The sequence below is a fragment of the Phocoena phocoena genome, chromosome 2, assembly GCF_963924675.1.
Source record: "Phocoena phocoena chromosome 2, mPhoPho1.1, whole genome shotgun sequence".
Taxonomy (NCBI): domain Eukaryota; kingdom Metazoa; phylum Chordata; class Mammalia; order Artiodactyla; family Phocoenidae; genus Phocoena; species Phocoena phocoena.
In genome coordinates, this window is record NC_089220.1 from 158,982,744 (window position 1) to 158,997,928 (window position 15,185).

The 15,185-nt window shown below is 38.6% G+C and overlaps 1 protein-coding gene across 19 annotated transcripts in view; it reads left to right on the forward strand.

Annotated features, from left to right (window-relative positions):
- ABI1 (abl interactor 1) overlaps positions 1-15,185 on the forward strand; it is a 103,752-nt gene that overhangs the window by 35,480 nt on the left and 53,087 nt on the right. For 18 of the 19 annotated variants that reach the window (XM_065872906.1, XM_065872905.1, XM_065872901.1 and 15 more), the window contains exon 2: positions 7,515-7,682. In XM_065872906.1, the coding sequence (XP_065728978.1) occupies positions 7,515-7,682 (168 nt within the window). Of the gene's footprint in view, positions 1-506; positions 527-7,514; positions 7,683-15,185 lie in introns of all 19 variants that reach the window. The other variant, XM_065872891.1, reaches the window with a different exon arrangement.

Sequence of the window (15,185 nt, forward strand, 5' to 3'; positions counted from 1 at the left end):
AAACTAACCAAATACCTAGGTGGCCTTCAGCAAAGTAGATGTTTTGTTTTGTGTATATAAAACTTCTCCTGTTACAGGTATTAAAAGTTGACATTTTAAATCCTTCTCATTACCATTAACATACTTATTTTAAAAAAAAAAGAGTTTTTAAACTTTATAGAGTGTATTTTAGCAGTTCTAAGAAACTTTCTCCTCACCCCCGCATATTAACATTTCTGTAACTGGGATGCATTTAATGTTGTCCTTAAAAAGCTATCAGCCAAGCAGCAGTTGTTATTGTTCCCAGTTGTCTTTGTATGAATTTGGATGGTTTTGCTGTTGGTATAACTGTATTATTGCAACCTGTCAACAAACCATTTAAGGACCATTTGAGGAAAGAAAAGAGTCAAACCATTTAAGGACCATTTGAAGAAAGAAAAGAGTCTTGGGTTTTCTCTTAAAAAATTTTTTTTTGATACCTCCTGGTAAGATTAAGATAGCACCAGCATCAAAGTTTACAGAATTAGTGTCAGGAGCTTGGAGCAAAGTCCTGGGAATAAAGGTGGAACCTTATTTTAAAAGATGTATCACACGTAGTAGGAAGTTCACAGCATCTCCTATATATATTCCAGCCTTTCTGTTTAATCTGAATCTGATCATGAGGAAACAATCAGACAAATCCAGGTTGTAGGACTTCCTATAAGACAACTGGCCTGGAATTTTAAAATAATGTCTATGTTTTGAAAGAAAAAAAAGGTCAGGGTTGGGAGGGGTTATTCTAGTTTTAAGGAAACTGAATAGACATGACTGTCAAGAGCTGTGCACAATCTTTGGTTACATCTTGAATCATACAAAACAAAAGATGTAAAGAGTTTGTTTTGGAAGTTGGAAAAATTTGAAAATGAGCTCTGTAGCTGGTATTACTCTATGATTAAGAGTGACATACAAAGTTCACCATCTAAATCCCAAAGAGCATTTTCTTTTAGTATAAAATAAAATTCCTTCATAAGAAAGCATTCTGACATAATTGAGTTGGCAGGTTTTTTTCTGAGTGATACATAAAAATGGTGCCTCTGACATAGCTGTTTTGTTGGAGTCATTGAAATATGGTGTTTTTTGGTAGATGTGGGTTATTTTTTAATGAATTATCATGAAATACCTTCCATTTTTTCATTGGAAAAACCTTACTTAAATATTTGAAATATTCTGTGGGAAAAATACTGACTTTGGAAAAGTTTCTGGCAAGTTTGGATTAGAGTTAAGTTAGAAGTTGTTAAACAAATACAGTGTGGTGACATTTCTGCAAAGAGTGGGAGGAAAGCTAAAGACAGAAGCAAGATGGTTAAAACTTTTTGTTTTAAATGCCCATGAGACCCCTGTTTTGTTACCTAAGCAGGGTTATTAAACCACTTGCAGTTAGGACACAGACAAATTATTGTTCCTCAAAGAAAACAAACTATTTTCAAATCCTCTTGTCAGACTTTAAAGAAGGTTCAAGGTAAGTAAGAAAGAGAACATTTTAATTTGTCATACTATTTTTCTGAAATGTTATTAGGCTAGTACTGTAGGATATGTGCTAGGTATAGGCTCTGTTTTCCCTGTAGGACATCTTTCAATAGTTGGGCCCTATATTAGAAATGATGCTCTTAAAGTTAGTTTATAGGTTAGTGTTTGTTTGGAACTTAATTATACAGCTAAAATGTTACAGAGAAGAGTTGGGAGAAAGTGATTAGTTTTATTAGACTTGTAAAATAAATAAACAAATACTTCTTTTTCTTTTGGCCTCACTGCGTGTCTTGAGGGATCTTAGTTCCTCAACCAGGGATCAAACCTGCCCACTCTGCAGTGATAGCACAGAGTCCTGACCACTGGACCTCCAGGAAATTCCCAATAAACAAGTACTTTTTTTTTAAAAAATAAATTTATTTATTTGTTTATTTATTTTATTTTTGACTGCGTTGGGTCTTCGTTGCTGCGTGTGGGCTTGCTCTGGTTGCGGCGAGTGGGGGCTACTCTTTGTTGCGGTGCACAGGCTTCTCACAGGCTTCTCACTGCGGTGGCTTCTCTTGTTGTGGAGCACTGGCTCTAGGCTCCTGGGCTTCAGCAGTTGCAGCATGCAGGCTCAGTAGTTGTGGCTCGCGGGCTCTAGAGTGCAGGCTTGGTAGTTGTGGCACATGGGCTTAGTTGCTCCGCGGCATGTGGGATCTTCCTGGACCAGGGCTCAAACCCGTGTCCCCTGCATTGGCAGGCGGATTCTTAACCACTGCACCACCAAGAAGTACCAACAAGTACTTTTAATAAATCAACAGTAGTAGTGTTTGAGGAATACAGATTTAAGGTGGAGCTAGAGCAAAATGACAGTATTGATGTTTTGGTATTTATTTCATATGATATAAAAATATCTAGGGCTTCCCTGGTGGCGCAGTGGTTAAGAATCTGCCTGCATCTGGGAAGATCCCACCTGCCGCAGAGCAACTAAGCCCGTGTGCCACAACTACTGAGCCTGCACTCTAGAGCCTGCGAGCCACAACTACTGAGCCCGTGTGCCACAACTACTGAAGCCCACATGCATAGAGCCCGTGCTCCACAACAAGAGAAGCCACTGCAATGAGAAGCTGTGCACTGCAACGAAGAGTAGCCCCTGCTCGTCGCAACCATAGACAAGCCTGCACGCAGCAATGAAGATCCAACACAGCCAAAAATAAAATAAATAAATTTATATAAAAAAAAGAAAAACAGTTCCTTAAAAAAAAATCTGTATTAAAATGGGTATTTTAAGATATTTTCTAAGGGTCCTGACTTCATTTAAAAATCAGTGAAACTTAATTTTTAATATATTTTAGATATAAAACTTTGCAAGCATTATAAAACCAAATAAAATGTGAATTTTTAAAACTAAATATGACATTTATTGAAGTTGAAGGACAGATACATGGGGTTATCATATTACTCTTTCTACATATATATAAGACTCTATGCTAACCAGGGGAACAGTAGGAGATATTTGTAATTCACTGTACATGTTTTCCATTGGATTCCTACAACTACGAAATAATGCCATCTCTTGTTTGGTTATTTAGAGGAAGTTGGATTTGAACTTGCTTTTCACATTGATGCCCTGATTAAAATCAGGGTCTTAATATTAGAGGAATTAAAATGAGAGTAGGCAACAATCAGTTACTGCCATAATCATGAAGCTATTGAAAATTGTTTTTTAAAAAAGAATAGGAAGAGAAAAATAGGACATGGGAACATACTCATGGTCTATTTTTAAATGAAAAAAGGTTATGTAGCTATAGAGTATGGTAAGTTTTACATTCTTGTATACATACATGTACTTGAGAGACTTTGAAGAAAATACACTAAACTGTTAACAAGGTCAATTTGAATGATAGGACCATGGTACATTAACTTTTAAATTTCTCTCTCTCTTTGTTAAAAAAGCAGGCAAAAATGAAACCATATAGTATTTTTTTCACTTAGAATGCATTACTTTTTAAATTTTTAAATTCATTTTATTTTTGGCTGAGTTGGGTCTTTGTTGCTGCACGTGGGCTTTCTCTGGTTCTGGTGAGCACAGGCTTCTCACTGTGGTGGCTTCTCTTGTTGTGGAGCATGGGCCCTAGGCACGTGGGCTTCAGTAGTTGTGGCATGCGGGCTCAGTAGTTGTGGCTCACGGGCTCTAGAGCACAGGCTCAGTAGTTGTGGCTCACAGGCTTAGTTGCTCTGCGGCATGTGGGATCTTCCTGGACCAGGGCTCGAACCTGTGTCCCCTGAATTGGCAGGCAGATTCTTAACCACTGTGCCACCAGGGAAGCCCTGCATTACTTTTTTTTTTTTTTTTTTTTTCCCCTACATTACTTTTTAAGCATACTCATGACAAGGATGTTCTCTCTGTCTCTTTTGGGGTTTAAGTAATTACTTGTAATAGAGGTAGAAAGGTTTTTCTTGTGGTCGTATGTGAAGGTTGAGAATAAGGGAGAGGAAATGTGGTTAAAGATAAATGTATAGGTATGAGAGAGATTGCTTATAACTCCGTAATTTCCACTTTAGGGAGTGAAAAACGAGATTATTTTGCCTGTGTAGTCACCTTGAGGGGCAAGAAAAGGACTTAATAGGAGTAGTTTTACTTGAAAAGTTTCTTTTCTCTAGCTAAGCTTGGTATCCATAGGTGGATAAATGAGGAAGAAGAGAGCTAGTTTTATATATGGGCTCTTCAGAAAATTCAGTTATCTAAAGAATTTCCTGTTTAGTTCTTGGCTACATTGTTTATTTTGAGTTTAGCTCTTTTAAATAATTAACTTTTCCTTTAAAGCTGAATACTTTTATTTCCATTTTAAGCAAACTTCATAAGTGGCATAAGACAGGGATGGCAAATGGGTTATGTATCACGTGTCAGCTCCTAGAGTGATTAGTTAAAAGTATATAGACTTTTGTAGGAAGACTGCTATTATTGATTAACAGTGTCTGTTTTAGCTCCTTGGAGAAGTGCTGGCTATTTGTCTTCTGGTTTATAATCCATTTTGTGTGATCCTTTGGAACATACTAAGGCTGCTTGGTAGTTAATACAGTAAAAGCACCAAAGAAGGGCTTCCCTGGTGGCGCAGTGGTTGAGAGTCCGCCTGCCAATGCAGGGGACACGGGTTCGTGCCCTGGTCCGGGAAAATCCCACATGCCGCAGAGTGGCTGGGCCAGTGAGCCATGGCCGCTGGGCCTGCGCGTCCGGAGCCTGTGCTCCGCAACGGGAGAGGCCACAACAGTGAGAGGCCCGTATACCACAAAAAAAAAAAAAAAAAAAACCAAAGAATGAGGGAGACCAACTATTGTATACTAAACTTACAAACCTGAAATAAGTGACAACAGTAATTCTTGTGCAGATTTAACTTTTAAATCCATGGTCTATAGAGGAAGTTAACTGTGACTAGAACTGCACTGTCTCCAGTAAGGCCACAATCTACATATGGCTCTTGAGCACTTTAAAATGTGGCTAGTTTGGGGAAATGAATTTTAAAATTTTATTTGATTTTTAATTATTTTAAATTTAAATTTAAAATAGAAGCAGTGTAAAATGGTTTCTGTTAAATACAGCTTTATTTTTTTGGTAGGGCTACATTTTACTTTAACCATTGCATCGGAAGACGCATGGAAAGTTTTTACGTCTAGGCCTGGAAGTAGCACCTGTATCTGCTATCATTCCATTGACAATACTTAGTTAACACATCCATTACTTCATGTATATCTTTTTTTTTTTTTTTTTTTTTTTTTTGCTGAGAACATGTAAGTTCTACCCTTTTAGCAGATTTCAATTATGCAGTACAGTGTTAACTACAGTCACCATGTTTTACATTTAGGCCTTTTCATTGGACAGAGTTAGGATATTGATATATAATACGTGATAAAATCAAAATTAGGTTCAAATGAATGCTTTCAGTTTAAATCCAAAGCTATAGTTTTTTCTTAACTTCATTCTTCTTACATCAGAATCTCTTTTGAATTATGCCAAACATCTCAGGTCTCAATGACTTAAACATAAGTAATGACTTGCTTTGTCCCACACTATACAAACAATAGTCTCAGGATAATAATTCCAAAAAAACCATCAGCAACAAAGTGATTGAAAACAGCTTTAGTATTTTTTTGTTTTCCTCTTTCAGTTGTTTTCGTCCTAAGGATAAGCCCCAATAAGAATGTACAATCAGGGCTTCCCTGGTGGCGCAGTGGTTGAGAGTTTGCCTGCCGATGCAGGGGATGCCTGCCGGTGCAGGGGACACGGGTTTGTGCCCCAGTCTGGGAAGATCCCACATGCCGCGGAGTGGCTGGGCCCGCGCTGCCGGAGCCTGTGCTCTGCAACAGGAGAGGCCACAACAGTGAGAGGCCCGCATACCGAAAAAAAAAAGAATGTACAATCAAATTTCTGTGCTTTGAAGCTTTAGGATATTTTCTTTCTGGTTAAGCCACTAATTGGATGCACAGTTAGGTTCATTTGATTAATTTTACATTTAATTTTGGGAAATTCCTTTTTAAAATTTAATTTTGTTATAATTGTATGAATTATTTACATAGTTCCCAAAACAAATCTAAAAACAAGGTATGTTTAAAGAATCTTATCCATGTTCTCGCCAACCTATTTACCCCTGACCCCATATGTAATTTTTTAAAGATGTTTTATCCTTTTTTCTTAAAAAATAAAAACATATATATGTGTATCTTTCCCCATTTCTTAAGTAATAGCATTCAATAAACATTTTTATTTTCTATCTTGTGTTTTTTTTTTTCACCTTAGCAATATTCTGGAGATCGAGTGTAGTGGTAATAATGACATCCCTCAACGTTCCTTCTTAGAGCTGTATAGTACTCTGCTGTTTGGAGGTCCCATAGTTTATTCAACCAGTCCCCCATCACTGGTTATATCAGTTGTTTCTAGTCTTTTCTATTGCAAATAGTGCTGTAATGAATAATTACATAATATTTTTGCCAGTGATTATTTGAGATAGATTCCTAAAAGTGAAATTACTGGGACAGAAAATAAATCCATGTGTAATTTTGCTGGCTATCACCAGCAGTGTATCAGAGAGTCTTTCCCACAACTTTGCAGAGTACCTTGTCCCACTTTTGGATTTTTGCTGGATGGGTAGGTGAGAAATAATATCTTATATTAGTTTGCATCTGCATTTGTCTGTGATGAGCGATGTTGGATTTTTTTAAAAAAGGTTAAGAGTGGTTGCATTGCTTCTTTTTTTTTTTTTTGAACTGTTAGATCTCTGTTCCATTGTTTCTATTTACTCTTGGCCTTTTAATTTTTAGATTACATATTGTTATACAAGTTGCTGGCCACCCTACTCCCTGCCCCCCTCCATTCCCTCCACCTCCCCCTGCCCCCCAGAGTTTATCACTTGTATTTGAATTTTGCTCTGAACTTTGTTTCTGAACATTTCTTACTGTTTGACTCTGAGTTGTGTACTAGAGTTTGGGAAGAATGGATGGGTAAAGGGTGGGGTCATAAGATTTACAGTAGTTTTTGTGGAGATGAGAAGCTTGGTTGTAATGGTTAATGGGGGGTTTGGATTTCTGATGGTGATTAATGTAAACAGGAATGTAAGGTAGAATGGATTTATAGTGCATATCACTGGACTAGTAGATGTGATTTTTTTGTTAAATTAACATTTATTAATTAGAGCCCCAGGGTGTCATGGATGGTGAGCTCAAGGTTCAAAAAAAGACTAGAAGGGAAAGTGAAATAGAGACATTTATTACTCACAGGTCCTGGAGGAGATACACAGCATGCCTTGAGGGGACACGTGGGGAGGTCAGTGCAGGGTGCAGGCAGAGAGTGAGCAGTAGGACCTGAGGCACGTGCCTTTATTAGGGTCCAAGGGTAGAGTGCTTTGTGGTTCATCAGACTGGTCCAATAAATTTTTTGATTCAGTTGGGCTTTTCTATTAAAAAACATAAATTATAACTCTGCCTTTCTATAGAACAGATGTTTAATGAATGTTAACCTAAATAAATATTGGTTGTTTTTGTTCTTATTTCAGGCTACAGACAAGAGAAAAGCTTTAGAAGAGACCAAAGCCTACACAACACAATCCCTAGCTAGTGTTGCTTATCAAATAAATGCATTGGCTAACAATGTACTCCAATTGCTGGACATCCAAGCCTCTCAGCTTCGGAGAATGGAGTCTTCCATCAATCATATCTCACAGGTAACAGCTTGTAAAAAGCTTTAAATTCACATTTAATTAACTGGCAATATAGTATCAATAGGTAGCCTAGAAATATGGAGTCCTTACTCATTTTCTTACTGACTGACTAGTCATTACCACTTTCAGCTTTAGCTTTGGGTTCAGTAAACCTACTCTTCTTTCTTTTTTTAAAGTTTTTGTGTGTGTTTGGTAAAATATACATACCAGTGGTTATTGGTCTGTGGTTTTGGTGTTAGTGTAGTGCTGGTCTTACAAAATATGTTGGACAGTATTCCCTCCTCTTCAGTTTTATGGAAGAGTGTGTGGTAGAATTGATTTTCATCCATTGCATTGATTTTCATTCTGGTCTTTTTTCTCTTTTTTTCCTTATCCATTTACCCTAAATGCTACCTTTACTATGCATGTTTTTTATTGTAGTTGGGGAGTTTTTGAAAGGCAGCAGATTGTATTGTTATTCAATTAAAAAAATTCTAGAACCTAGCACTAAACCTGCCATAAGCTTAGCATTCAGTAAGTGTTTGTTAAAATTTCTATTTAGGAGGGGTTGGTCTGTATACTATTCAATACAATACATGGAAATATTTAATAAACATTTGAATAGAGAAAAAAGTCCTGTGGGCATGTAGTTTGGGTGGCGCTGAAGGAGTGACATTTAAGTTGGGGTTTGAAGGGAGCCTGTGCATTTATCATATTGACATGGAGTACAGATGCATTCCAGTCTGAGGCAATGGCGTTAGACAAAGACATGATGTCTTGTTCAGGGTGACTAGAATGTAGGTTTTGTTTGGAATGAGGAATGTACCTGGAGGTTAGTTTGGAAAAATAAATCTGAAGTTCTAAATTGTAGTTCATTTCTCTTTGATTTGGTTTCATTGATAAAGCTGAATGATAGCTTGTGTTTCATTAGGGGAGTAAGTATATGCTTTTGTTGCTTCTCTGCTTCTCTTACCTGCTTGGTGGGAAATATACAGCTCCTGAATCAGACCAGCATGTTTAGCAGAAAAAGAGAATATCAGTCTTCCCTAACCATCATCAGATGGCAGACTGATGTGATTAAGCCTTGAAGCAAGGGAAAGAGGATCCTTTGGAAACTGGAGACTCTGTTCTTTACTTTTAAGGCAAACAGCAGGCTATCCTGCCTCTGTTCAATATGCTTTTTGGAGAAATGAATCACCCAAGCCCATATTCTGCCTCAGATAGTCTCTTTGTGGTATTGAGGAAGCAAACCTCCAAACCCCTACCTGTTGATCACAAAGTTTGGGCTAAACCATATTTTAGTTCTGTCCTAATCAATAGTAATAACTGGGGACTGGTCTCATCTCACTTAGAATAAGGGCTATGTTTTTCAAAAAGGGACTTTGGGGGCTTCCCTGGTGGCACAGTGGTTGGGAGTCCGCCTGCCGATGCAGAGGACGCGGGTTCGTGCCCCGGTCCGGGAGGATCCCACATGCCGCGGAGCGGCTGGGCCCGTGGGCCATGGCCGCTGGGCCTGCGCATCCAGAGCCTGTGCTCCGCGACGGGATAGGCCACAGCGGTGGGAGGCCCACGTACCACAGAAAAAAAAAAGGGGGGGGGGACTTTGGAACCCTCCTTCTTCTGTTTTGATTATAAGCGGTTAGTTTGGGAGTTGCTTTCTAGATCTTCTGACCTTTTCGTTGTCTGTAAGCCATTCACCAGGCTATAGCTTGAACCTCCTTATCAGTTGCTGAGTCTTTACAGTTGCCTAATCTTGTTTCAAAGCCTGGAAATGGTTTTTCACTTCCTGTGGTTTAAACCTCAGATACCTTAGCGTGGCATAAAAGGCCCTTTGGTCTGGTCTCTTCCAGCTCTCATCACATTCCTGCCATGCTCAACTTCTTGAAGTGTTCCAAACACAGCATGCAATTTTGTGCTTCTTTGCTTTTCCGTAATCTGTTTGTCTTACTTGGAATTAACTTTGTTCATCTCTGTTCTGCTTAACATAAGCACCAGATGAAGCCTTCACTGATTAGCTCAGGGTAGGGTTACTGACGCAATCTGTGCTCTGCCGTCTTCCTCCTTGTATCAGTGACTTGAGGTATCGATACATGTCTGTCTCCCCTTCCTCTCTCTTTGAAGGTAAAGATCATCCTGTGTAAGTACCACACCCCGACCGATTGTGCCCCAGGAGCTCCTCATCTCTGTATCCTCAGTACGTAGTTAACCAGAGCTTAAGAGGTGGTTTGAAAAGTATTTTTTGAATAAGTGTGGTATGGTCTGCTTTGAAGTCATAAAGATCTGGGTTTGAATCCTAGTTCTGCCAGCATGTGATTTGATCAGATAACCTAACTTTTTTGAGTTTAGTTTTCTCATATGCAAAATTGGGACTATAGAGCTGACCTTAGAGATGAAATAAAGAATTGCATGTAAAGCATTTAGCCTAACACCTGGATATAACACGTTGGCATTATTAGTCATCATAGCTAATCATCCATTCTTTCTCTTATATTCAGCATCTCTTCAATTCCCCCTCCAATCAACATTATTTTCCCCCATCTTAAATAAAACATTCCTTACCATGTAAATTTTGAATTATCAATGATTTGGTTCAGAATCTTAAACATAGAACTTAATGTGGTCACTGAAAATATTTTTGCCCACCTGTTCCCTGAGAAAGTCCAAGTGTGGAGAATTAAAAAAAAGGCTGAAGTGGATTAGAACCTGTAATTACATAGTGTCAGTGTTTGCCGTCTTCTCCATACTCACACTCTGCCTTGCAGTTCTTGTGAAACAACCAGGCAGGAGCTGGTCAACAGATAAGAGCGAGAATTGACCATTACCATTAAAAAGAAAATCTCTGTGCCTATTACTTTTATTAAAAACCCACACCCACCTCTATCAGATGATATTTCAATCCTTAAACTTTGCCTTCAGGACAAAGGCTGGATTGTTGGTGTGGTATTGATGCAAGCATGGTCTTGTCTTCCCTTGCCTTTCTAGCTTCATTCCTTCCCTCCCTTCACACTCTGTGCTTCAAGCCTCCTCATTCAGAGCTCTAGCAGTGTGTGCTGTAGTGGCTATAGTCCCTTTGCTTGGAATGTCTGTCTCCCCGATTTCCTCTGCCTGGCTCACTCCTGCTCACTGTTTAGACTTCAGCTTAATTGTCCTGGTCTCATGGAAACCTTTTCCTTGGTTCCAGAAGGCTAGGTTTGATCTTTCCTTGGACTTCTGTGCCTACTCCTTCATGACAGATAGCTTATGTTTGTTCTTCCTGATCTGTTCTCTCCCCGCTGGTCTTTACCCTGGGAGGTTTACTGTATGGATTATGTCAATGGGCGTCTGTGACTTCCGGCTTCAGATAGGGTGCAGCCAGTGTGGACATGGGTAGATCGGAAGCAGTGAGAAAGGTAAGCTCAGAATATTTATTTCCCTGGTTTCTTCCTGGTGGACTGGCTGTGTCCCAAAACAAGTCATTATTCCCCTCAATAAAGCCCTTCCTGGTAGTCTTGTCTGTGTGACTTTCTCTTCCTCGTTCTGGTAATCTCTCCTGCCCTTGTCCTTTTGGATTTAGGGGTGCTGTTGCTGCTGCTAACACTAGTTCCTGTACCTTCCTTTCCGTTCCCCTATCCCTCACCATTCCTTTGTATTTAGTCCGTCTATGTTATAAATGCTCTTTGAATTTTTCTAATTGGAATAGTTCGTCAGTTTCTGATTGGAAATCTGGCTAATACAGCCAACCATGTGTTATTTCTGATACTGCCCCCTCTCTTTCCTCCTGTTTTTGCCTTTGCCCTCACTTAGGGAAGCAGGAAGCTCAGCTGGTGAAGTTCTAAAGCACCCTCTTTCTACTTCAGACAGGACAGTGCTACTTTTGTTTATGTTACATAATGAGATTCTGTGTAAGAGTTGATTTGAAATTAGGATGAACAACAGAAAGATTTGAAAATCAGTGACTGCAAGAAAAATCTTAAAATCTTTTTAACAGCATTTAAGTTTCTTTAAGAGGCCTGGCACCTGCCTTTATTTTTAGCCTTATCCCTTACTACTAACCCAGCTAGGACCTTTAAATTCCAGGGATGAGAAATCTCTGCCTGTCAGTGTCCTGGCTCCTATTGTTACAAACATGTTTCACCTGGCTAACTCCCACTCATCCTTGAGGTCTAACCCTAAATTTTATTAAAGGGTGGTTTTCCCCAATTCCCCTTTCTGGCCTGGCTCCCACCTGCGCACATACTATTAGAATTCTGTTAGTTGTTTTTATAGCGTCCTATACTTCCCTTTCATCGCATTTATTATTAGAATTACATCGTTAATTTGTCCTATTCACCGTCTGCCTTCCATAGGGTTCACTGTGACCTTTGCTGTATTTCTGGTGTCTAGCATGCATATGTCTATTTATTCAACAAATAAAAGGGAAGGAAGTTATAGTGGAAGGTCTCAGAATCTCTTTAGAGGAGCCCAATGCAGAGACTTTAGGGCCATTAGAATTTGTAACAGTTTTTTTTTTTTTTTTTTTTGCAGTACGTGGGCCTCTCACTGTTGTGGCCTCTCCCCGTTGTGTGTAACAGTTTTGAATGGGGCCATCCCCTTTTTTTTTTTTGTTTGTTTGTTTTTTTTTGCGGTATGCGGGCCTCTCACTGTTGTGGCCTCTCCCGTTGCGGAGCACAGGCTCCGGACGCGCAGGCTCAGTGGCCATGGCTCACGGACCCAGCCGCTCCGCGGCATGTGGGATCTTCCCGGACCGGGGCACGAACCCGTGTCCCCTGCATCGGCAGGCGGACTCTTAACCACTGCGCCACCAGGGAAGCCCGGGGCCATCCCCTTTTAATTTCAAAAGTTGTATCCTTATTTTAGAGAAACCATATTTGGTTGTGTTCCTCTGCAGATTAATGGAACATTGATTGCTAAATACCTCTGAATCATTGAACTTGAAAAAAAAAAAAAAAAGTCTTGCTCTCATTTTTATCACTGAGTAGTAAAGATGACTTAAAATATTTTTTTGGAGGGGGAGGAGGGACAATTTTAAACTCACAGAAAAATTGCATGTACAGGACAAAGAACTTTTTTGTTTTGGACTGTTTGAGAATAACCTGCTGCTATGATGCCCCATCACTCCTGAATACTTCGGTGTGTATTTTCTATACATAAGTACATGCTACTGCATAGTCATAAAAGTCATCAAAATCAGGTTAATTACCATCTAATCCACACATTCTACTTATCTGCCAATTTGTTCAGTAGCTTTATGGGAAAAAGACCCAGTTCAGAAGCATTTAGTTATCATGTCTCCTCAACCTTCTTCAAACTGCAACAGTTCCTCAGTCTACCCTTGACTTCACCTGACCTTGATACTTTTGAAAATTATAGGCCAGTCAGTTTGTAGAATGTCAATATGAATATGTTTGTTTCTTCATGATTAGATTCATGTGATAAATTAAAGATAACTTTTTGGAGGCAATAGCTTCCTATTTAAAAACCACTTTCATTGTCTTAATTTTTTTTTTGTTTGTTTGTTTGTTTGTTTTTTTTGAGGTACGCGGGCCTCTCACTGTTGTGGCCTCTCTCGTTGCGGAGCACAGGCTCCGGACGCGCAGGCTCAGCGGCCATGGCTCACGGGCCCAGCCGCTCCACGGCATTGGGATCTTCCCGGACCGGGGCACGAACCCGTGTCCACTGCATCGGCAGGCGGACTGTCAACTACTGCACCACCAGGGAAGCCCCATTGTCTTAATTTTTTAAAGAAACTTTTTTTGTTTACTTTTAAGTCTTTTTCTAAGTGTTTCTAGCATTAGGGCTTGTAAATCCATAATAATATATATAAAGATAGAGGAAATCTATAAAGAATCTGGCATGTACATCAAGGCATAATATCCCTAAAAATATTTTGTTAGAGATCCAACAAAATTTGCTGTCATAGGAATTTTTATTTCAACTAATCAGGAATAATTGATTTTGCTATATTTTGTCATTAAGATCGTTTCAGAGCTAAAAAATTTTCAGATTTAAAAATCCTTTGGTTCTGAATTGCAAGTGATACTTGAGAACTTCTAAGATATAAATAAGTATATTTAATTATGGCAGAACTTATTTCTAAAATAACCAACCATCTTGGTTAAAAACAAATTGTATACATTTTAGCTCTGAAATAATTTGAAAATCCAAATGAAGTCAGTCAGAATCACTGTTCTAAGACTATTTTTAGTTATTTTTCCTTAGAGCTGGTTTCCTTTCTAGCCACCTGCAGTTTTATGTGCCGTCCCACGTGTTCATTTTTTCTAAAACTGTTCCCCCACCAAGCTTGGCATGAAAGTAGCTTCTCTAATGTTTTTGGTTTGTTCTTTTGAAGAGCAAAGTATAAAACCTCCATTGAGTAAATTCATGTAAAAATATTTTTGATGAAAGACAGCATTACTATGGAATAAAGGATTCTCTGGCTCTAGGGTTTTTTAAAATTACAGTTTATTTTGTCTTGATATCATTATACTACATATTAATATATAGAATTTATCTTTTCCATTCTTTAAAAAAAATTTTTTTAACCTTTTATTGAAGTATAACACACATAGAAAATGCACAAAACGTAAACCTACATTTTTAATGAATTATCACAAAGGAAAAACCTGTGTATTCATCAAGACCTACAACATAGCCAATCATCCTTATGTTCTTCCCACCTGCCACCCCTCCTCTCCTTCCCAAAGGTGATCACTATCCTGGCCTCTGGTAATGTAGTTTAGTTTTGTTTTTTTTTAACATCTATATTAGAGTATAATTGCTTTACAATGTTGTGTTAGTTTCTGCTGTATCACAAAGTGAACTTTTCCATTCTTTTTACTTTCAACTTTTTCCTGTTAAGATTTGTCTCTTTTAAGAATAACTGGATTTAAAAAAATACAGTGTGAGAGTTCCTTCGTGCACTAGTGCTTAGGATTCCAGGCTTTCATTGCCATGGCCTGGGTTCAGTCCCTGGTTGGGGAACTGAGATGCTGCAAGCCCAAAAATAAAAATTAAAAAAAAAAAATACAGTGTGATATTTCTTTTAACTGGGGCATTTATTGCATTTGTACTTAATGTAGTTATTGATATATTTGGATTCAGATGAACCACCATTATTTTGTACTTTTTATTCATGTCATCTATTGTTATTTTTTCTTTTTCTTTTCTTTTCTTCTCTTTTCCCTCCTTCCCTCCTTCCTTCCTCTGGATTAACATTCTCTTTTGGATTAACATTCTTTGGAGGCCTTATTGTGTATGTGTGCACGTATATGTACGTGCATATGTGATGTGTGTATGCTGCCTCCTGCTTTTGGTGAATTATTTCCTTATGTGTTTTATAAATTTTGATTGTGAGCTCAACTTAAGATCTCATCTTTGAGATCTCTCTGCAGGCTAAGGGTAATACATTGATAAGATAAATTGATTATTCCTAGACAGTTTTGTTCTGCCAAGTGTTTTAGGGATACTATCAGTCCAGGACTATTTAGAGTTTTGTACCTGAAAACTTCATGGAACATGTTATACTATCTTGGATAACTGCCTCCCTTC